This window comes from Vicia villosa, linkage group LG3 (assembly GCF_029867415.1).
Source record: "Vicia villosa cultivar HV-30 ecotype Madison, WI linkage group LG3, Vvil1.0, whole genome shotgun sequence".
Classification (NCBI taxonomy): Eukaryota; Viridiplantae; Streptophyta; class Magnoliopsida; order Fabales; family Fabaceae; genus Vicia; species Vicia villosa.
In genome coordinates, this window is record NC_081182.1 from 138,671,422 (window position 1) to 138,694,987 (window position 23,566).

Sequence of the window (23,566 nt, forward strand, 5' to 3'; positions counted from 1 at the left end):
TCACCCGCATCCGCGCTGTGATGATGCTTACCTTCGGGCGGACCGTATACTGCGTTTCATGACCTTACCCTGACCTAGATTCACCTGTGAGTGGGGAGGGATATACATGACAGGTACCGTTGGTGACTATTCTGCTCTGTTGGTGACTATTGTTCTTATGGCTGTGTGGCACCTATGCCGAACCTTTGACCTTATGACGTGTGATTCTGCTCAGAGACGACACAACAACTCTCTCATATTGGGAGAATCTCCATTGCATCATTTTCATCATAGCATATTTATTTTCCAAAGAAAAAAGAAAAGAAAAGTTGTAATAAAAAGAGAAAAAAAAGAAAAGAAGAAAAATATTATTATTTCTCATATGCATGCCATTTTTCAGGGTATCCGAGGCTATTACCTTTCATCCAGGATGGCTAACAACGTGACCGCTACCAGAGAAGTTACAAGGCGTACTCACACTTACAGTTTCCATCGCGAAGGCTTGATTCAGTTGGGGCAATTGGGTGGATTGATCACTGGTCACAATAAAACTGTGTTCACTGAGAATTATGGAAACATCTTGACTCTTTTGGACTCACACGTCGACGAATGGGGTTTATCTACTCTTCTCCAGTTCTATGATCCTGACTTGCGTTGTTTCACCTTCTCAGGCTATCAGTTGGCTCCCACTCTCGAGGAGTACTCTCACTTTCTCAATATCAAGGTTCAACACAAGGTTCCTTTCGTTTGTGTCCCAGAGAAACCTGATTTGGACAACATTGCCAACGCTCTTTATTTGAGCATAGAAGACGTCCTTGGGAATTGGAAGAAGAATGGTAACACTCATGGTTTCTATATGAGTTTCTTGGTTGAGAAGGCCCAAGAATTGGCCAACAAAAAGGTGTGGGAGGCTTTCAACGCCCTTCTGGCTGTTTTGATCTATGGGATCGTGATGTTCCCTAACATTCACAAGTTCGTTGATCTGGCCGCTATATGTCTTTTCGTGGATAGGAATCCGATCCCTACTTTGCTAGCCGATACGTACTATTCCATTCACTCTCGATATGGGAAAGGAGGAGCCATAAGAAATTGTTTGCCGTTGTTATACACCTGGTTTAAGTCCCACCTACCTACAAGTGGTCCTTTCATTACTTCTACTCAGAAATGGCCTCAAAGGATCATGGGGCTTACCGGAAATGACATTGTCTGGTGTCCCACTGGAATGGACGTGGAGAAAGTTATAACTAGCTGTGGTACTTTTGACAACGTTCCTCTCATAGGAACGAAAGGTGTTATCAATTATAATCCTAAGCTAGCGCTGCGTCAGTTGGGATTTGCACTTGAAGACAAGCCTTTGGACAAAGAGATATTCGAGTCCGTTTGCTTTGAGAAGGGAACCGATCCAAAGGGTCTAGAAAAAGTGAGGAGTGCCTGGAATAGCATCCATACAAATGATCAGATTTCTCTTGGTGAAAAGAATGCCGTTGCCAAACAAGCCTACACAGATTGGGTTGAAAATAGAGTTAAAGATCGCCTGTTGCCTTTCCCGAAGGTTAACCCATTGTACGAGCAGCCGCCTAAGATTCCAATTGCCACTGTGCCTGATGAGAATCGTATCCAGGTAGATATGGAATGCACCCAATTGCACGAAAAGAAGTCGGATGCGCAACCGAAACATTGTCTTGTGGACCAGAAAAGAGTTGAGTTGACGCGCGAAGCCAAAATGCTAAAGGGAGGATCTTCCAGAGTTCAAAAGAGGGCTAGAACCGAAAAGGGTGAAAGAGATACTACTGTTATTGTCGAGGATCACCAGAAGATCCTAAAAAGGGCCATGAAAGAGGCAGAAGAGAAACTCAAGCGAGAGTACCGAGAAGACTTGAAAGCTTATAAGCTCAAGATAGAAAGGGATGCTAGAGTTGAAGTGAAGAATCTGAAAAAGAAATTGGAAGAAGAGACCGCTAAAAGAATGGCAATTGAGACTCAACTGAAAGGAAGTCACCTCCGTAATACTCGACTAACAGAAGAAAATGCCAAGCTCAGAGATCGAATGATGGAGGACATATCTGAGAAAGATTATCTCCCAGAATGCAAAGGATGTGATGAACTCAGGGAGTGCTGCAAGAAGCTGGATGGACATTTGTTTCGCAAAGATGAGGTGATCCAAAGCCTTCTTAAAGGAAGAGATCGAGAAGCAACCAAGAAACTGTTTGATGAAACTAAGAAGTGGAGCGATGAGCATTTCAGACAAGGAGGACCTCTGTTTTATATTCAGATGGATTGATGTTTGAGTCTGTATGTTTCGACCACCACCAGACTTGTTGGATGGGGTCTTTTATTTCCCTTGTTGAACTATCTTGTTGATGTATGGCTTGCCCAAGTTTAAATTTCTGTTATGAATAAAAAGAACTAGTTTCTCTTGATACTTATCTTTTGCCACATTGTTAGCTATTCTGTATCAATATTAAACCTTGGATACTCTGAAAATGGCACATCACGTCATACGCACACATGCACTCATACATTCACATTATCAGATTGCATTTTTCAGGTTATTGTACAAGAAACTAATTGGGGTCCCTTTCAGCAACAGACTTCTGCTTCAACAACAAAGCTGACTTCCTTACATCCTTACCGCACCAGAAACAACGAGAAGAGAATCATGGAACAATTTGAACAGAATCAAGCTGCCCTCCGTAGGGATATGGATGTTATGGGGGAAAGAATGGCCCAACTTATGGAGACTCTCCATGCCGTTGTTCAAGGACAGGATGAACTCAGAAAGAGTGTCGCTAGTTTGGTCAAAGATACTCCTTCCAATTCTGCTGACGGAGGGGTGAAAACTAAAGAGACTCCTATTAATGAGACACTTAAAGTGGTGGACGACCACCATGAGGTTATTGATCTTGAACATGATCTCACTGCTGAGTTGACCGAGACTGCTAAGATGTACCAAGCTCTTGAAGAACGTCTTAAGGCTGTCGAGTTGCTAAAACTTCAAGCTTCGACACCGCTGCTATGTGCCTGGTACCTGGGATTGTTATTCCCCCGAAGTTCAAGGTACCAGATTTTGATAAGTACAAGGGAGTTACCTGCCCAGAGACTCACATTCGTTCTTACTGCCGTAAGATGGCCGCTCACGCTGAGAACGAACCTCTGCTTATGCACTTCTTCCAGGATAGTCTCACTGGAGCCCCGTTGGAGTGGTATATGAAACTCGAGAGGTCTAATGTCAGTACTTGGGGAGAACTCGTGGATGCCTTCTTGAAACAATACCACTACAATACTGTTATGGCCCTTAGCCGTGCCCAGCTGCAGAATATGTCACAGAAATCCGAAGAGTCCTTTAAGGAATACGCCCAGAGATGGCGCGAACTTGCTGCTCGAGTTCAACCCCCCTTATTGGACCGAGAATTGATTGATCTGTTTATGGGAACTCTGAAAGGGCCGTATCTTCAGCACATGGTTAGTAATACTTCTCCTTCCTTTTCGGATGTGGTCATCATTGGTGAGAGGGTTGAGAACTGTGTCAAAGCTGGTACCATTCAAGGTGCTACTAATCCTGGCAACTCAAGTGGTAATAGTAAGAAGCCGTATTCTGGGTTTGTGAAGAAGAAGGAAGGTGAGACTAGCACCACTTCTGTTGACCAAGGCCGAGCTCCTGCATATTCTGCTGTTCCACCTCCTTATTATCCGATGCCTTATGCTGTTCCTAGCCCATATGTCCCTCAGGCATATGCTGCTGCTCTTCCACAACCATGGATGGCACCCCAACAGCCTTTCGTACCACAACAACAAGCTGCTGCTCCTCAGAATCGTCAACAGAACCCTAGGCCTCAAGGTCAAAGGGGCCCGCAAAGAACAAGATTCCAAGATAGGCGTATCGATCCGGTTCCGATGTCATATGCTCAGCTTCTCCCTCAGTTGCTTGCTGGTCAATTGGTACAACTCCGTGAACTTGGACCTCCACCTAGCCCTCTCCCTCCCGGTTATGATGTTAATGCTCGATGTGAATTTCATTCAGGGGCTCCAGGCCATACAATTGAAAAGTGTAGAGCATTCAAATTGAAGGTTCAGGATCTCCTTGACGACAAGCTTATCTCATTCGCTCCCACTGGTCCTAATGTGCAGAATAATCCTATGCCTCCTCATGCTGGTACGACCAATGCTATTGAGTTATGTGATGATCAGATCCTGGTAAATGATGTTAATGAGGTTAGGATGCCGCTAGCAGTTGTCAGAGAGTATCTTATGCAACAAAAGGTTTTGTGTGAACTACATGACTACTGTTTGCAATGTTCTTCTAATCCTGAGGAATGCACTAGGTTGAGAGAGGAAATCCAGGAATTAATGGATGAAGGTGTTCTTAGAGTGGAAAGGGTCGTTCCTGTCGAAGATGTGGCTACATTAGAGATCCCTTACTACCCTGCTGAGATATCAAAGACTCAGGACACTTCTTTGGTCATTCATGCTCCGAGTACTCCTTTGGTCATTCAGGCTCCGAGGACTCCGTTGGTTATTCAGGTTCCAAATGTTCCTTCAACTCCTTCAACCTCGTCTCTTGTTCCCTCTCCTGTGAATGATTCTAAGGCTGTTCCTTGGAGTTATAACGCCGTGTATATTCGAGGGAAGAAGTTTGACTGTCCTCCAGTGGGTAATTCTAGCATCACTAATATTACTGGCACTAGTGGCATTACTCGCAGTGGGCGGATATTTGCTGCCCCTCCTCCGCCTCTTAAAGAGACCAATAAAGAGACTAGTACGCAAGCAAAAGGAAAGCAAGTTGTTGTTGATCCTCCTGTAACACGTAATGCCCAAGATGCCGAGCAACTCTTGAAAATCATCAAGAAAAGTGATTACAAAGTGATTGACCAACTTGATCAGACCCAAGCCAAGATCTCCATCTTGTCTCTCTTGGTACATTCTGAAGCTCATCGTGATGCTCTGATGAAAGTTCTGGCTTCCGCTCACGTGACTCAAGACATTACTGTGCCTCAGTTTGAAGGGGTTGTGACCAACATTGCTGCTGGTAATTGTTTGGGTTTTTCTGATGATGAACTTCCACCTGAGGGTAGAGCACACAACAAAGCATTACATATCTCCGTCAAGTGTCTGGATGCTGTGTTGTCTCGAGTTCTGATTGATACAGGTTCTTCTCTTAATGTGATGCCCAAGGCCACGTTGTTTAAGCTGAGTATGGATGGGATTATGATGAGACCATGCACTATGAGTGTTAGAGCATTTGATGGTTCTAGAAGGTCCGTAGAAGGAGAAATTGATCTGCCTGTCTTGATTGGTCCTCACATGTTCTACATTGCCTTCTATGTTATGGATATAAACCCTTCATACACTTGCCTCTTGGGTCGTCCTTGGATTCATGCTGCTGGAGCTGTGACATCTACTCTCCACCAGTGTTTGAAATTCGTTGTGAATGACAAGATTGTTGTGATCACTGGTGAAGAGGATTTGATAGTCAATAATCTGGCATCATACCGTTACGTTGAAGTGGAGGGAGAGATACAAGAGACACCTTTTCAAGCCTTAGAGATTGTGTCAGTTGACAAACTCCCTGTGGTCGAGAATAAGAAGGAACTCGGAGCACCCCTCTCATCCTTGAATGATGCTAAGGCCTTCTTAGAAGCTGGTACTCCCCATAGTGCTTGGGGCAAGCTGATTGACGTTCAAGAGAAGCGAGACAAGTATGGCCTTGGGTATCAACCATCTTCTTCTACTCAGCTCAGCATAATTCCTGGAAAGAAGGAGATTCCCCCCATTTCTCAAGTGTTCGTCAGTGCAAGCACCAGTTCTGGAAGTCAAGTTCTCGCCGTGGATGATGATGATGATGAAGAAGATCTCTCTAGATTCATTTGCAATGCTGCGCCTGGACAGGAGCTCAACAATTGGACTATCTTGGACATCCCTAGAGTCACTTTTATGGAGATGTAATTTTCTTGTTTCGATAAGTCATATGCTTCGCCCTAAGCATTTTGACCACTTGTATAAAGAAGGGCCCCCCATGTTGTTTCAATTTGTTTAATATTGAATGAAAATCATATCTTCGCATGCAATTACTGTTCCATTTCTTTCATTTTTGTTTTTTACTTCAAAAACTTTTTCAAAAATGGCAAATATTTCCTTTTTTTTCCTTTTTATGTGTTGCATTCTAAGGCATAAATCATCCATCGTGCAGATCCGGCTCGAACTCCATCAAAAATGATAATGTTACAGTTCCACGTCCTGATATCCTTGAGAATCCAATTGGCCAAGCTGATGAGGATAGTGGGGAAGATTGTGAAGTCCCCGAGGAATTGGCAAGACTTTTGAGACAAGAAGAGAAATCTATTCAGCCACATCAAGAAGCCATAGAAATCATCAACCTCGGTACAGAAGAAGCAAAAAAAGAGGTCAAGATAGGTGCCGCTTTGCAAAGTGATGTAAAGAGAAGGTTGATTGAGTTGCTTCGAGAGTATGTTGATATCTTCGCCTGGTCATATGAAGACATGCCTGGTTTAGACACAGATATAGTTATGCACAGGCTACCTCTCAAACCAGAATGTCCGCCTGTAAAGCAAAAACCACGAAGAACACGACCTGATATGGCTTTGAAAATCAAGGAAGAAGTTGAAAAACAGTTGAAGGCTGGTTTCTTATCTGTGTGTGAGTATCCTCCTTGGATTGCAAACATAGTACCTGTTCCTAAGAAGGACGGAAAGGTACGCATGTGTGTTGACTACCGAGATTTGAATAGGGCAAGTCCGAAGGATGATTTCCCTCTGCCTCATATTGATGTGCTAGTCGACAACACTGCTCAGTATTCGGTGTTCTCTTTCATGGATGGTTTTTCTGGCTATAATTAAATAAAGATGGCTCCTGAAGATATGACCAAGACTACCTTTACCACTCCGTGGGGTACATATTGTTATAAGGTGATGCCTTTTGGTCTTAAGAATGCTGGTGCAACATATCAACGAGCAATGGTGACCCTCTTCCATGACATGATCCATAAAGAGATTGAGGTGTACGTCGACGATATGATTGCAAAATCCCAAACTGAGGAGGAACACTTGGTATATCTTGAGAAATTGTTTGCTCGTTTGCGTAAATTCAAGTTGAGACTTAATCCAAACAAGTGCACTTTTGGAGTGCGATCTGGAAAGTTACTTGGATTCATTGTGAGCCAACGAGGGATTGAGGTCGACCCTGATAAAGTAAGAGCAATACAGAACATGCCAGCACCGAAGAATGAAAAAGAAGTTCGAGGGTTCCTTGGAAGGTTGAATTACATAGCCAGGTTCATTTCTCATCTCACTGACACTTGTGAACCCATCTTCAAACTGCTGCGCAAAAATCAAGATATCCGTTGGGATGATCGTTGTCAGGAAGCCTTCGAAAAGATCAAGCAGTATCTCCAAGAGCCACTAATTCTCATGCCTCCGGTTCCTGGGAGGCCGCTTCTTATGTACTTAACTGTGCTTGAAGGATCTATGGGGTGTGTGCTGGCCCAACATGACGAGTCTGGTCGAAAAGAGTGCGCCATTTATTACCTGAGCAAAAAGTTTACCGATTGTGAATCCCGTTACTCACTACTCGAGAAAACTTGCTGTGCTTTGGTATGGGCTGCTCGCCGACTGAGACAGTATATGCTGACCCACACCACTCTATTGATCTCCAAAATGGACCCGATAAAGTACATCTTTGAAAAACCGGCCCTTACAGGAAGGCTAGCCCGGTGGCAAATGCTTTTATCAGAATATGATATCCAGTATGTCACACAGAAGGCCATCAAAGGAAGTGTCCTTGCAGATCATCTTGCTCATCAGCCATTAGAAGAGTATCAGTCAATGAAGTTTGACTTTCCTGATGAAGATATCTTGAAACTGGATGATAATGAAGGACCCGAACCAGGAGAGCGATGGACTCTCACGTTCGACGGCGCATCAAATGCTATGGGCCATGGTATTGGGGCAGTTTTGACTTCTCCTCGTCAAACTCACATCCCTTTCACAGCTAGAATATGCTTTGATTGCACAAACAATGTCGCAGAGTACGAAGCTTGCATAATGGGCCTCGAAGCAGCCATTGATATGAGGATCAAGATCCTTGAGGTTTATGGGGATTCTGCATTGGTCATACATCAAGTAAGAGGTGATTGGGAGACACGACACCCCAATTTAGTTCCTTATAAGGACTATATCTTGGAGTTGCTGCCCGCTTTCGAGGAGATCACTTTCAATCACATCCCCCGAGAGGAAAATCAATTGGCAGATGCTTTGGCTACTTTGGCGGCTATGTTCAGAGTTAGCTCCCCTAAAGAAGTACCAGACATAACGATCCTCCGTTACAAAGAGCCTGCCCATGCATTCCCTGCTCATTTCCTCACTACTGAAGATGTGTATGATGAAAAGCCATGGTATTACGACATCAAGAGGTATGTTGAGAAGCAAGAGTATCCCGAAGATGCCACGATTGGTGATAAGCGAACGCTTCGAAGGTTAGCATCCAAATTCTTCTTGTCAGGAGACGTCCTGTACAAAAGAAACTATGATTCAGTTTTGCTCAGATGCGTGGATAGACACGAAGCAGAATTGATCATGCGGGAAATTCATGAAGGATCTTTTGGAACTCATTCCAACGGACATTCTATGGCCAAAAAGATCTTGCGAGCAGGGTATTATTGGATGACAATCGAAAGTGATTGTTATGTGTACGTGAAGAAATGTCACAAATGTCAAGTGTATGCTGACAGAATTCATGTTCCTCCGACTCCTCTGAACGTCCTGACATCGCCTTGGCCCTTTGCTATGTGGGGCATAGACATGATCGGACGGATAGAGCCACAAGCTTCAAATGGACACAGATTTATTCTTGTTGCTATCGACTACTTCACCAAATGGGTTGAAGCTGCTTCTTACAAGAACGTGACCAAGCAAGTCGTTACTCGCTTCATCAAGAAAGAGATCATATGCCGATATGGGGTCCCAAATAAGATCATCACTGATAATGGGTCCAGTCTTAATAACAAGATGATGGCAGAGTTGTGTGAAGAGTTCAAGATTGAACATCACAATTCGTCACCCTATCGGCCAAAGATGAACGGCGCAGTCGAAGCCGCTAACAAGAATATAAAGAAGATTGTCCAGAAAATGGTTAGAACGTATAAAGATTGGCATGAGATGTTGCCATTTGCTTTGCATGGCTATAGAACTTCGGTTCGTACTTCAACTGGGGCAACTCCCTTCTCTCTTGTCTACGGTATGGAGGCCGTACTACCTGTCGAAGTGGAAGTTCCTTCGTTGAGAGTCTTGATGGACGCCAAACTCGATGAAACAGAATGGGTTCAAACGAGGCTTGATCATCTCAATTTAATTGAGGGGAAACGCTTATCTGCTATCTGCCATGGCCAGTTGTACCAAAAGAGGATCAAGAAAGCGTATGATAAGAAGATTCGGCCTGGAGAATTCCACACAGGTGACCTAGTCGTAAGGAAGATCTTGCCGATTCATACCGATCCAAGGGGCAAATGGACTCCCAACTATGAGGGACCATACATTGTGAAGAAAGCCTTTTCAGGTGGTGCTTTAATCTTGACGAAGATGGATGGGGAAGACGTCCCACTCCCGGTCAATTCAGACTCAGTCAAAAAATACTACGCATAAAAGACCCGCTAGGTCGACGTACCTAGGCAAAAATAAGGGCATCCCGGCAAACCGAAAGGGTTTGGGCAAAAATTAGGGATAAAACAAAAAAGAGAAGAATAACCCGCTAAGTTGAAAACCCGAAAGGGCGACTTAGGCAAAAAGGGGCATCCCGCTGGATTGAAAACCCGAAAGGGCGATCCAGGCAAAAGTTAGGGATCAAAAGCGAGAGGCTGCAGTCTGAATATCTTTCACAAAGACCCCTATACGCCCTTGGCAGAACGGATAGATCAATCCAACCATTACCCTTCTAAAGCAAAGCATTGAGAGGATCAAGGATATGGGAATTGTAGCAATATCAGTTTTAATGGAAATTCGAGCATTTCTCTTTGCCATTTTGCTTTTTGCATTTTATTTTCCTTTCGCAACTACCTCATTTAGGAGTTGCTCCCTTGTACAGAAGCCTATTCATAGGCATTCCATCAATAAAAAGATCTTTTGATAAGAAATGTTCTTTCCTGCTTTCCTTTTTTTGCATGCGAGGTGTGATTTAACTCGTTATTAAACATTGCATTGGAAACATGGGGAATAATAATCACAAAATCAAAACGAAACATGATGTTACATAAACATAAAAGTGCTCTAAGGGGCACCATTTGCGTCCAAATGTTGTTTTCCGTGCAGGTTGCAGGTTCTAGTCGTCATCTTGGCTTACGACATGCCACAAAGGTCATCATCATCCCGCGTGAAAGTTCAAGCGTATAATTCATCAGTACTGGTAAGCACAAGACACCGGAAGAAATCCATGTCTCTCCCCTACACGGCAGACAAAGAAGTGTCCATCAGAACCCACGTTCCCCCAAGCAGTATAAGATGTAAGGAAAGTCGAGCAAAGTCACTTCCTCCCCAACAGAGTTATGTTCTAATCCTCCACACAGTTGCCAATCATCTTTGGCACTATGAGGTTTTCAACGCCCACCCACAATGGCGTCTCAAAATCACAAGCAACGGACCCCAATGATCCTACTCTTCTGTCCCACCAAGGGCCTTTATTTGGCACTCTCTGCATATAGTTTCCATTGCATATAACATTGCATCCTCAAAAGCGTAGCATATCCATCAAAGGGGATCATTACGCCATGCATCAAAATTCAAACATGCATATAAAGCATAAGCCAGGTAATACAAATCATCACTCAATCAAGACAATAATACATCCCCACACAAAAGGTTGTCCTTACAAATTCCGATTGATATCTGCTACTACATCTCAAATCTCTTCCAACCACGGTGCCGATGCGAGGTATCTTCAATCTCTGATGAGTGTCTGACACAATGTCTTCTTTTGTCCCTCGATGTCGAGTCGATGTTGAGTCATAAGATCGCCACGAGATCTTATTCCTTTCCAAAGTGTGGAAAATCGCACGAGATTTTCTTTCGATGTTGAGTCATAAGATCGCCACGAGATCTTATTCCTTTCCAAAGTGTGGAAAATCGCACGAGATTTTCTTTCGATGTTGAGTCATAAGATCGCCACGAGATCTTATCCCTTTCCAAAGTGTGGAAAATCGCCACGAGATCTTATTCCCTTTTCTTCTGTTGACGAGTTGATCGCCACGAGATCTTCTCTTGATGTTGAGTCATAGGTCGCACGAGGTCTTCTCCCAATGATAGGTCATAAGGTCGCACGAGATCTTTTCCTTACCTCTCCTGTTGTCGAGTCGATGTTGAGTCATAGATCGCACGAGATCTTCTCCCTTCTGCCCTGAAGATCGTACGAGATCTTCCCCTGATGTCGAGTCGATATTGAGTCTTAGATCGCACGAGATCCCTTTTGTTTCAGTCCTGAAGATCGTACGAGATCTTTTCTTTCCTCTCCTGATGTCGAGTCGATGTTGAGTCTTAGATCGCACGAGATCCCCTTTGTTTCAGTCATAGATCGCACGAGATCTTTTCTTTCCTCTCCTGTTGTCGAGTCGATGTTGAGTCGTGGATCGCACGAGATCTATGTCCTTTCAGTCATTGTTTCATGAAACATTTCTTTTGGGAATCTTGTATTGGCACCTTAGGCTACGTTACAAGCTATCACCCTTCTTCCAATTACTCACTGTAAATATGTCCATCAGAAAAACAAATTTCTCTTTCCCCAGCAGATATCAAAACAAAAATAATAAAAGAATAAAGATCATACCATCTTTTCAGGACAAATTTCAGGTCTTGGTATTTAATCTTCTTCTATCTCGAATAGTCGAAAGACTAGCGCCAATCTCATTTTCGAGTATAAGACGATTAAATAGGGGCAGCTGTCATACCCCAAATTTGTCCTACCCCTTTACTTCTAACTGGCTAAGGCTTTGCATTCATGTACATACATCACTTGGGTCATAATCCATACGCATGCATCCATATTATTGGTCCTTGATCGGGAGAAGAGACTTGAAGCCTAATATGGGGTGTCATCATCTTGTCCAAGATCTTTTGAAATCAGGGTTTTCTCATTCTCAACTCAAGGCATTGGTCAGAGGATACAAGCTTGTTGTTCATCTGATCATCCTGAATTAGGGTTTCTTGACCAAAGTCAATACAGTCGACTTTTTGGTCAAATACATTGATCAAGAGCTGATTTTGTGAGGAGAAATGGCATGATGCTTGTGTGGAAGTGTTCAGTTGGTTTCCATGATCAGAAGCATATTGATCGGGAATTTCATTGAAATCGGGAAAAAATCAGAACAGTTGACTTTTGGGTCAAAATCAGGTCAATCGCTCAAATATTGACTTTTGGTGGAAATCCAGATCATGCGCAGGCATATCATCAAACACGTGGTGTGCTAACTTCAAGTCCATTGATCTCCCTCCACAAGTCTCTGTTTGGAACAAACATGGTATCGAAATATTCTCCTCCATACCTTCTATCCAATGGTCCAAGAGTTACATCATTTAGTTATATGGTGATCGAGATATAAGGCTTTGAAGTAGTGCTCTGATCAAGTCGCGTTTTGCCGAAGATACGAGCCAGAAACTACGTCACGCGTGCAAGCCCCATGCAATGATTTTCTTCCAAGTTCCAAGTCAGTTTATGAGGGCTGTAGGCCTCTTCTCCTGACACTTTCAACACTAAAGTTCTTCTATCCCATGCTCTCTTCACATTAAGCCAAAGAGCAAGTCGAGCAAGGGACCATAGCTTGAGATATACACATATAAAGGTAAGCTTTTGGACATGAGTGAGGTACATGAGTGAAGTGCCATACAATAAAGCTGCAGCACACTAATTTTCCATATTAAACCATGCATGATCCTGTTCACGTCAAGGAGGAAGAGAAGCACTCCATTAATGCTTGTGCATTAAGCTTTAGGAGAAAATATTACACTACATGCTCCACACCACAACACCATACACACTCACAACCTCATTATATAACATGAGCTCCTTCACAAACGGACACTCTCATTTTTTTTTCTTCATTTTTTCAAAAGTTCTCTCCTCACTTTACTCTCCATCTCTCTCGGTTCTCTCTCTCCCCCTTCCTTCACTCACCTTCAAAAGGTTGTTACACCTTGTAACAAACTTTAACAACCTATCACCACCCTCAACAAACTCATCTCCGCCACCATTCTCCACCAAACCACCATCCGATCACCAACCTCATTCATCTTCATCATCGCAAGATCACATCATCAACACTACAATAACCGTCACGCACTCATCTTCACCATCAACCTCATTCTTCAACCACCACTGCAACAACAATCGTCACGCTTTGGCCTTCATCAAGAAACTCCACATAATCATCATCGTTTCTCTCACTTCGCGAGCTCTAAAGAAGGAAGCAGCAAGGAGCTTTTGTTTCTTTCTGCGCAAGATCTGTAACAGGTAAATTCATGAACTCCTCAGCATCACATGTATTGACGTTTGTACGGCATCTTTGTGCCGTTTGTGTTCTTGATTCAGTTTGCTTGAGATAACTGCCGTCGGAATGTTTAAACCTTTCATTTGAGTTCTATGTACGTTACGGATCACGTTGACATGTTCAGACTGTGTTTTAATGGATTTGTTAAAAGTTAGGTTTTAAGATTCGTTTCAGTTAGCATGTTAGAGCGAGATTTAGGTAAAACTAAACTCATTTTCGAACTCAGCGTGTATTTCTGAGTGGAGTGATGTAGGCTTTGCGTTTTTACGGACGTGTTCTCAAACGCCGGCGGGGTAAATGGCCGTGGAAGACGACCGGAAGTTAATTCCGGCGTCTGTGTGATCCTCACGAAACCCTTGACGTGGCACCTCTCTAATGGCTATGGATTCTCATTTAATTCCTTTTTGGTTTTGTTTTATTTCAAAGTTTGGGTAAAAAAATGTGATGCTGTTGATCATTGATTGGTTGAAATCGTTTTGTCAGTTTGTAACTTAAGTTATGTGACTTGACCAATTGATACTATTGTTTCTCATGCATGTCACGTTTTAATGGTGAACCTGTATATATGAATGCTGACTATAGAATAATAAAAAACAACAATAATGGCTGAATAAAAAGAGGAAATGAAGTAAAATCCAATAGGAGTAAGCATTGGGCCACGCGTATGGGCCTTGCCACCTTTTCAGGATTTCACTCCTAATATGCTGATGCACCATCACCCCATGTAATTGGGCCATGAGCGCTACTGCTCTTTGCACCCCTCTGTTTGGGCCCAGTTTGCCTCATAACTTGATTTTAGTTCATTTCCTTCATTACTAACGCAACCCCCCTGTTTAGAATTTCTTTTTTCTTTTTAATTTTGTTTTCTTTTAACTTTTTAACTCATAATTCCTATTTTACTCAAATAAAAAGTACATAAAAAATGGTTTTAGGTATTTTAGAGTGTGTGAATAATTGACTCGATTTTTGTTGATTTTTTTTTAGTTGTTTTAAAACCTTTAATAAATCATCCTTTACCATAGGTTTGAATTGTTTTGTTTAATATTTCTTTGTAAATAATTCTCTAATAGACTTAGGATTTAATTTTTAGTCTCGATTTTTGTATAGAATTAATGGATGTATGTGTGCTTGTGAGTATCATTTGTTTGCTATAATTCTCAATTTTATTTGTCGCATATTGATTTTCCTTTACCTATTCCATGTATAGTTTTTGTTAATAAGTTGTATAGTTTTTTATTTTTGATTCCCTTGTATAGACAACTTAGACTAGAATTTAGGAATAGTTCCCCTCTCATTTTATTTTCTTTTCAACTTTTAAAATACTTAATAAATATCGATGAAGATCATACCGTTACTATATTTCATAGTAGGAAAGAAATGATTGGGGTGTAGGCCCCGATGTATGTTCTTTCCTACTTAGCGGAGAAGAAATGATTGAGGTGTGAAGCCTCGATGTATTTCTTAACCGTTGTTTAGAGAAACGATCGTGGTGTAGGCCTCGATGTGCATTCTCTAAATATTCACAAAAGAACTCTTTTTGTATCTCCTTTACTTAGCGGAGAAGAAATGATTGAGGCGTGAAACCTCGATGTATTTCTTAACCGTTATTTAGAGAAACGATTGTGGCGTAGGCCTCGATGTGCGTTCTCTAAATATGCAAAACAAACTCTTTTTGGTATGATCTAAGTCACAAATAAATTCCCTTAAAAAACACCAACCAAAAACACTTAAAACACTAATAAATGGTCAGATTTAAAACAGAGTAAGGAAGTGGTGCGAAGCCTTGTAGTAGGTTCTCGTCATCATGGAATTACCCTAAAAGACACAAACCAATCTCTTTTTTTCTTAAGGGCAAGTTATCTCCGCTCCATTGCATCCTAGGCGATCCCTTATGCAAGAGCGTGAGCGTTAACGCCGCCCAACTTAAAAACACAAAAACAAACAGAAAATCGTTAGCCGAGCTACGGTAACTCTGATTCCTGAAAAGGATACGTAGGCAGCGGGGTAGGGCCCGTGCGAGTACAATTCTTTATTTTCCCTACGTTTTGCATTCATTTCGCATATAGACATAGACATAGTTATACACCCTTTAGGTAGAAACAAACATAGGTGGATACCATCGAGTACGATGGGCGCGAGGGGTGCTAATACCTTCCCCTCGCGTAACCGACTCCCGTACCTTGATTCTCTGGTCGCAAGACCCTGTTCCTTTCTTTGTTAGGTTTTCTGATATTCCTTTCCCTTATGGGATAAATATATTGGTGGCGACTCTGTTCATTTTTCGCGAGCGTGCGACACCTTTCTACTCAAGTTTTGACTTCAGTAACAAAATTGACTTCTCACCGCTATGTGCCTGAAAGTTAACATTGGAACAACTCCGTAGGGTTTTTACTAAGATAAGAATAGAAATGGGGACTAACGTGAATCAGTGTATGGAGGTTATTCAAGCCTTTTCTCTTTGACAAGAAGAATTGAGACAGGTCCCTCAGAGACCAAATGCAAATGTTAATCTCACCCTAAGAGAAGGTCTTATGGATCAGAATGTTTGAGGTATTTTTGAGATTCCTATCAGTGTTTAGTAGAATTCACATCATTAAAGTCTTCAAGTTTCCGATTAATGAAGTTGACAGAAGGTTTCACCTCTTGGAGGAAGGTTTGTAAGCCATAAAAAAAAGTCGCGACATCGCTGATTTAGATATTGTTGGTTTGTGCCTGATGTCAAAAAAAACTGCAAGCGTTATTTACTCTCACTCGGAATGGTTTGGATATGAAAGCCAAAGTGGCAATTAACTCTTATACATATGTGGAAGCTGCTTGGGGCTCCCGACCAAGGGATAAGCAAGACCTGGTCTATCTTGAGCTTTGCGTCATTTGCGTTGCTCAAATCTCCTAAAGCATTACAAATTCTTGGGTGACTTCGCCAGAATCTTCCGTCAAGCGGTAATTGAGAGGGTTCTACAGAGACGTTTCTCATTTTCAAGGTTCTGCTTCCTATCTCAGTTGCCTCTTCTCAGAATTTCCTTCTCAATGGCCTTTTTTCTTGTAAACAGAGACAAAAGAATATATGAGAAATAAGTCGATGTAATCCCAATGCCTTGTGCCCAATGGCTTTCTTGCTTGTTAGAATGTCAGTTGGTTAAGATTCGTGCTTTGGGTCTTCTTCACCACCTATAGCTCTCTTGAGTATGATGACGATACGAGGTTCTTCCACTTATGATGGCAATTACTACTCTAGCATCTACATTTGGGGCTCCCGACCGAGGGATAAGCAAGACCTGGTCTATCTTGAGCATTGCACCATTTTCATTTCTCGAATCCCTAAAGCTAGTACTCATTTACCACTCTTGTATGACTTTGCTAGAGTCTTCTTCTATGTTTATGCAATGACAGATGATAATTCTTGGTGATTACAATATTTGGGCACCTGGCCATTCAATTAAAGGTTGTAGGAGACAAGACTTCAAGGGTCTCATTGATTCCAGAGCAATCACATTCATTCTAAGAGGTTTATGCATAAATTGAAGTCTCAATGGGGTATCAAAGTTGCAGAAAGTCTCCAAATTCAACAAGTCTAGACGGAGTCAAGCCTCCTAAACAATGGAAATCATCAATTCATTTCAGCATTTTCATTTGTAATTTTCCTTGTTTTGTTAAATGTTACTTCCATGTAAAACTCATTTGTTTTTAATGATAGTAAAATGCACTGCATATGCTAGTTTTGAATCAATCCATTCGTGTTCACTCATATATTTCTGTTTATCGATATCAAACTCTTGTTTAAGAAAAAATATCAAAAAGAGAATGATGAAAACAATAAAAACGCAAAACCTCTAATTGTGTGCTTTTTAATTAAACCCTGTTGATGATGTACAAGCATTGTTTGACATCCCCAAACACAGGAGATATAAGGGAGTGCAACCCTCATTAACACCTTTGAGCCTTGAAGTAGGAGTTTCTTTTCTATTCAGAAAAAACCCTTAGTTTTAACCCTGGGACAAGGTAGTGTTTGATTAACCTGATCGAGCATTCAGAATTCATCAGGAGTGCGCATCTAAGGATACAACAATGGTTATCCTTCATCCACTAGGAGGTCAAAAGATGACGATGTCACAATGGTTATTCCTCATCAACCAAGGACTTAGGCAGTCACAATCACTTCCACCAAATCAAAGAATCAGGATCACACGACTTGTTCAAAAAAAAGGGGAAAGGATTGAATAAAAAAAAGCCCGCTAAGTTAACAACTTGAAAACAAGTGACTTAGGAAAAAGTTAGGGCATCCCGCGAGACTCCAAAATAAAATTCAAAAGAATTTGTCCAGGCAAAAGTTACGGAAACAAAAAAGGAAAAGCAAAGCAGAAGCGAAAAACAAGGATTATCAAATAAAGATCCTCATCAAAGGAACAAGGTCTTTGATCAGACACAAAAAATGAAAGGTAAATGACTGCCATGTCCAAGAACTTCATTGATTCCCCGATCATCTCAAACTCCTCTTGAAGGATGAACGCTCGTATCAGGTAAAGTTGAACTTAGGACTGGAGAACATCACGAAGAATGGGTGGGTTAGGTTAGACTTTAAGCCTTAAATCCTTTTTTTTTGTAAAAACTATGAACCAAGCCATGTTACAACCCTTAAAAGACCTAATTGAAGCATGGTTTATTTCGAAAGTGTACTACATTCAAGTTGCGTAAAACTGACTTCCAGATGTTTGATCTCAAATAATTCAAACACTTAATGTCACAACATCGTTTCAATAACTTTGATCTCAAATATAGCATAAGCATTGCATTGGGATTATCATCTTCAAAACAAATATCTTTTACTTGTGAATAAACACTTGACATCAGGGAAGATCAAACAATGAGCAACTGCAAAAAAACCCGATAGATTCCATGAGCCATTCACTTCAAAGGCTGATTAGTCCAAGGGGCAAGTTGTGTGAAGACTCTTTCAACTGAGGCATCCATTCGCAGTTGACCAAGCTGGGGCAATCACGTTGATAAATCTCTTCAAGCTTTGATCAATCTGGGGAAATCAAGTCGAGGAATCTCTCTTGAGTTCAACCAATATGGGGCAGTTACGTCGAGGTTCGACAAATCTCTCCAAGGATCCTTTAGGGAAGAGTCCTCCATAGGTCATGAAGCTTGGTGCACAATCTTTTAAGTTGTATTATCTCTACCCGATCATAGGAGTTTATTTCTCCTATAAATTTTGGCTCTCCCCGATAATATGAGTTTATTTCTCCTAGAAATTTGGTCTCTCCCCAAGCACAGGAATTTATTTCTCGTGAGAGTTTCTCCATTCCCCATCCAGAGTATCCTAATATGGATTTCTCATCCCCAAAATGGTGAATCGAGGGAATCTCCTCAAGCTCACAATCCCCAAGCAGTTCAAAATGTAGGGAAAGTCATACGAGGTCACTACCTCCCCAATTAATCTACATTTCAACCCTCAGCGCAGTTTCCAATGATCTTTGGTACTGTAGGGATCCTAACACCAATCCATCTTGGTAGCTCAATAGTGTAAGAAACTGACCCTAATGATCCCGCTTCTCTATCACAATAATGCCTTTATTTGGCTCCTCGCATATAGTATTCATTGCATATAGCATTGCATACTTAAAAAAAAAAGCGTAGCATATTCGTCAAAGCGAATCATTACGCCATAGAAAAATTCAAACATGCATATGAAGCATAAGCCAGACAATTGGGATCAATACTCAATCAAGTCAGCGATACATCCCCCAAAAAAATGTCATCCCTACAAACCCCGATTGATATCTGCTATCACATTACAAACCTTCTCAAGTCACGGTGCCAATACCTGGTGTTCCCAATCCCCAGCGAGTGTCCGGTATAATGCCTCACTACTTGTGTATTCTTTTTAGGGTTGTAGGTATGTTGATCTTACCCTTGCATGTTTTTAGTCGTGGATCGTAGGTTCGTTGATCTTATCCTCGTCTTTTTCTGTGGGTCGTAGATCTGTTGATCTTACCCTTGCATCTCTTCATTCATGGATCGTAGGTCCGTTGTTCTTATCCTCGTCTCTTTCTGTGGTTCGTAGATCTGTTGATCATACCCTTGCATCTTTTTAATCGTGGATTGTAGGTCCGTTGATCTTATCCTCGTCTCTTTCAATGGGTCGTAGATCCGTTGATCTTAGCCTTGCATCTTTTCAGTCGTGGATCGTAGGTCCTTTGTTCTTATCCTCGTATCTTTCTTTTTTATGGGTCGTAGATTCGTTGATCTCACCATTGCGTCTTTTCAGTCGTGGATCGTAGGTCCATTGATCTTACCCTTGATTTTTTTCATTCGTGGATCGTAGGTCCGTTGATCTTATCCTCGTCTCTTTAAATTTATGGTCGTAGGCCCCTTGATCTTACCTTTGCTTTTTTTTCATTCATGGATTGTAGGTCCGTTGATCTTATCCTCATCTCTTTCTTGTGGGTCGTGGGTCGGTTGATCTTACCCTTGTTTTTTCAGTTGGGGGTCGTAGATGTGTTGATCTTACTCTCGTTTCTTTCAACCTTTAGGGCCGTAGGCCCGTTGATATTACCCTTATCTTTTCAGTTGTGGATCGTAGGTCCGTTGATCTTCTCCTCATTTCTTTCGATCTTTAGAGTCGTAGGTCCGTTGATCTTACCCTTGCCTTTTTTCACTCGTGGATCGTAGGTCCGTTGATCTTATCCTCATATCTTTCTTTTTTATGGGTCGTAGATCCGTTGATCTTACCTTTTCTCCTGGTATACCTGCAATCATCGTTTCATGTAAATATCTCTCTTTGGAATACCTTGTATTGGCACCGCTACCACGTTACAAGCTATTACCATTCAACCACAAGCCTTACCATAAATCCTATCATAAACTTCTTCACGAAACAACAAATTCTCTTTCCCCGCAGATATAGAAAAAAAATAAGAATAACGCTTCACCATACTTTCAGGACAAATTTCTGGTCTTAATATTTAATTATGTTCTACCTCGAATGTTCGAAAGGCTGATGCCAATCTCACCTTCAGGTTTAAGACGATTAAATAGAGGCAGCTGTCATACCCCAAATTTGTCCTACCCTGTTTATCTGGCTTACATTCATGTGCATATCCCATTTAGGTCATAATCCCATACATTTATTCATTTCATGATCACTGCGCAGAATTGACAAGAAAATAGTTCTACTGAAGGATATTCCTGATTAAAGAGGCAGATCTGAGGTCTAGTTGTGTGGTATCATCCCCATTGAAATTCTCTTGGAATTAGGGCTTTACAATCTTCAACTCAAGGCATTGACTGAAGAATGTAGGCTTGAAGTTCATCCAATCTTCCCAAATTATGGTTTTTGACCAGAGTAAACAACAATTGACTTTTTGGTCAACATTTAATCAGGAGATGATTTTATAGTGTGAGATGGAATGAGGCTCATGTGAGGGTGTGCAATTGATTTTCTTTGCTTGATGTTTGATTTGAAGTGGAATCGGAGATTGATTAATCAGAAAATTCATTGAGATTTAGGAAAAATCAGAACAGCTGACTTTTTGGTCAAAGTCTAGGTCAACTGTCCAATATTGAATGTGGGATGAAAATTAGTCAAGAAAAGTCAAAGACAATAAATAAAATCAAGAAAATGCAAAAGTTACCAAAAGTGGAAGGTAGTGGAAATTGGAAATTTCCAAAAGGGGAAAGTGAAAAAACTTAGAAAATATTTTGGATTTTTGACTTGGTTGAGCATTCCACTTCAGCACCATGTTACACGTGTTAAGAGGCATCATCTCAGAAAAAGTTCAACACCAATGTTATTCATCTCATGGAGATGAATAACTTTGTAGTTGAGAGTTTTTTCATATGAAGCATGGATCAACAGTTATGAAGCTTTGAACTAGGAAGATCAAAACTGAATGCAAGGCAGGATGCTTGGCAAATCCCTGGGCCAGCGCAAGCATTTCGTCAAACACCATTTGTGCCATTTTCAAGCCAACCTTTAGAGAAGTGTAGGCACCCCCTTGATCCAAATTTAACATCAAGTTCTTCTCTTCCATGCCCTCTACACAACAAGCCAAGAATTGAGTCAGTTGAATGATTATTGAATTAATTATGAAGCTCCAAAGTCTCACCCTCGCAATGTTAAGATCGTGCATCTAGCTGGGCACAAATCCAGGTCACGCGTGAGCAGTTCATCGAACATGTGGCATGCTGAATTCAAAGCTAATTTTAGAGAGGTATAAACATTATGCGAAGTTAAGTCCAATGTCAACCTACTCCCTTCCATGCCCTCTATCTAGATATCAAGGAGTTATAACAATTGGTTGAATATAGAGAGAGATATGAGATTGCAAAGTCATATGTTTGAGAATGGTGTTTGACAAAGGCCTTGGCTTGAACCTGAGCCTCGCGCATGCATGCCCTGAATAAGGGTATTTCACTATGTTTTGAGACAATTCTGAATCACTTCCAGCCCTCGTCTCAAGGACTTCCAAACACCAATTATCATCCATTCCATGCCTTCATTACACTGAGTATAAGTTTGAATCAATTGGTGACTTACTGGTAGAGTTCTAAGCATACAAAGTCATCACCTTGGGCACGATGAATAGGCAAGGCAAGAGCATACTACAAATCACCATGCACAGGACCGTCACGTGAAAAGTTCACCAAAGACTTACCTCACATTACACACTTTTCTCTAAGACTAGTAGAGAAAAGATTCACTGCTTCTCATCCATACCACACATCCGTATTATGGACAGATTGACGAATTCTGCTCACTTCATACCAATGAGAATGGATTACCCTATGGAGAAGTTAGCCCAATTGTATATCGAGAAGATAGCGAGTCTGCATGGTATTCCTTCGAGTATCGTGTCAGATAGAGATCCAAGGTTTACATCAAGATTCAGGGAAGGTTTGCAGAAAGTGTTGGGTACTAAGTTAAGATTGAGTTCTGCCTATCATCCGCAGACTGATGGTAAAACAAATAGGACGATTCAATTGTTAGAAGACTTGTTGCGCACTTGTGTGCGAGAGAAAGGTGGTGCTTGGGATAGTTACCTACCATTGATTGAATTTAATTATAACAATAGTCATCATTCGAGCATGGGTATGGCTCTGTTTGAGGCTTTGTATGGTCGAAGGTGTAGGACGCCATTATGCTGGTATGAATCTGGTGAAGATGCTATAATTGGACAAGAGATTGTTCAAGAAACTACAGAGAAGATTAAGATGATTCAAGAAAAAATGAAGGCTTCTTAGAGTCGTCATAAGAGATACCATGATAAGAGGCGGAGAACACTTGAATTTCAAGAGGTCGAGCTTTGAAGTCAAAAAGTTGACGCCGTGTTTCATTGGTCCGTTTCAGATTACAGAAAGAGTGGGAGAAGTAGCTTACCGTATTTCTCTACCGCCGACACTTGCAAATTTGCACGATGTATTCCATGTGTCGCAGTTGAGAAAGTACATTGCTGATCCTTCTCATGTGATCCAAGTGGATGATATACAAGTGAAAGATAATTTGACGGTTGAGACCTCGCCTATGAGGATTGAAGACCGGAAGCCGAAACAACTGCGTGGTAAGGAGATAGCTTTGGTCAGAGTAGCTTGTGAAGGAGCGGCAGGTGGAAATATTACTTGGGAGCTGGAGAGTCAGATGAAGAACTCGTATCCTGAGCTGTTTACTTAAGGTATGTTTTCGAGGACACAAACTCTTTTAGTGGGGGAGAGTTGTAACACCCCATATTTTTCATTTTAATTTAATTGAGATTTAAATTAAATAATTAGGATTTTGTGGTATTATAATTTAACATTGGAGAATTATAAAGAAAAGGTTATTGGGCTTAGTCTTGTGTTTAGTAAAAGAGGGGTGCTAAGTGATAGGCCCTTACTAAGTGAATTTCCTTACTTTTCATAAAATAGAGGATTTTTGTGGAAAAGAGATAGAAAGCCAAGTAGAGAGAAGACAGAGTATGTGAAAGAGGAGAAGAAGAGGAAGAGAGCACTCAAGCAAGTTTTGAATTCAGGTAAGGGGGGACTCTTCCAATTATCATTTATTATTGGGTT

The 23,566-nt window shown here is 41.4% G+C and overlaps 1 protein-coding gene across 1 annotated transcript; it reads left to right on the forward strand.

The window, feature by feature from the left end:
* The first annotated feature begins 409 nt into the window (after positions 1-409).
* Positions 410-23,189, forward strand: LOC131659048 (uncharacterized). Its single transcript, XM_058928290.1, has 2 exons — positions 410-1,771; positions 22,869-23,189. The coding sequence occupies exons 1-2, from the start codon at positions 410-412 to the stop codon at positions 23,187-23,189; spliced, it is 1,683 nt and encodes a 560-aa protein (XP_058784273.1).
* The last annotated feature ends 377 nt before the right edge of the window (positions 23,190-23,566 follow it).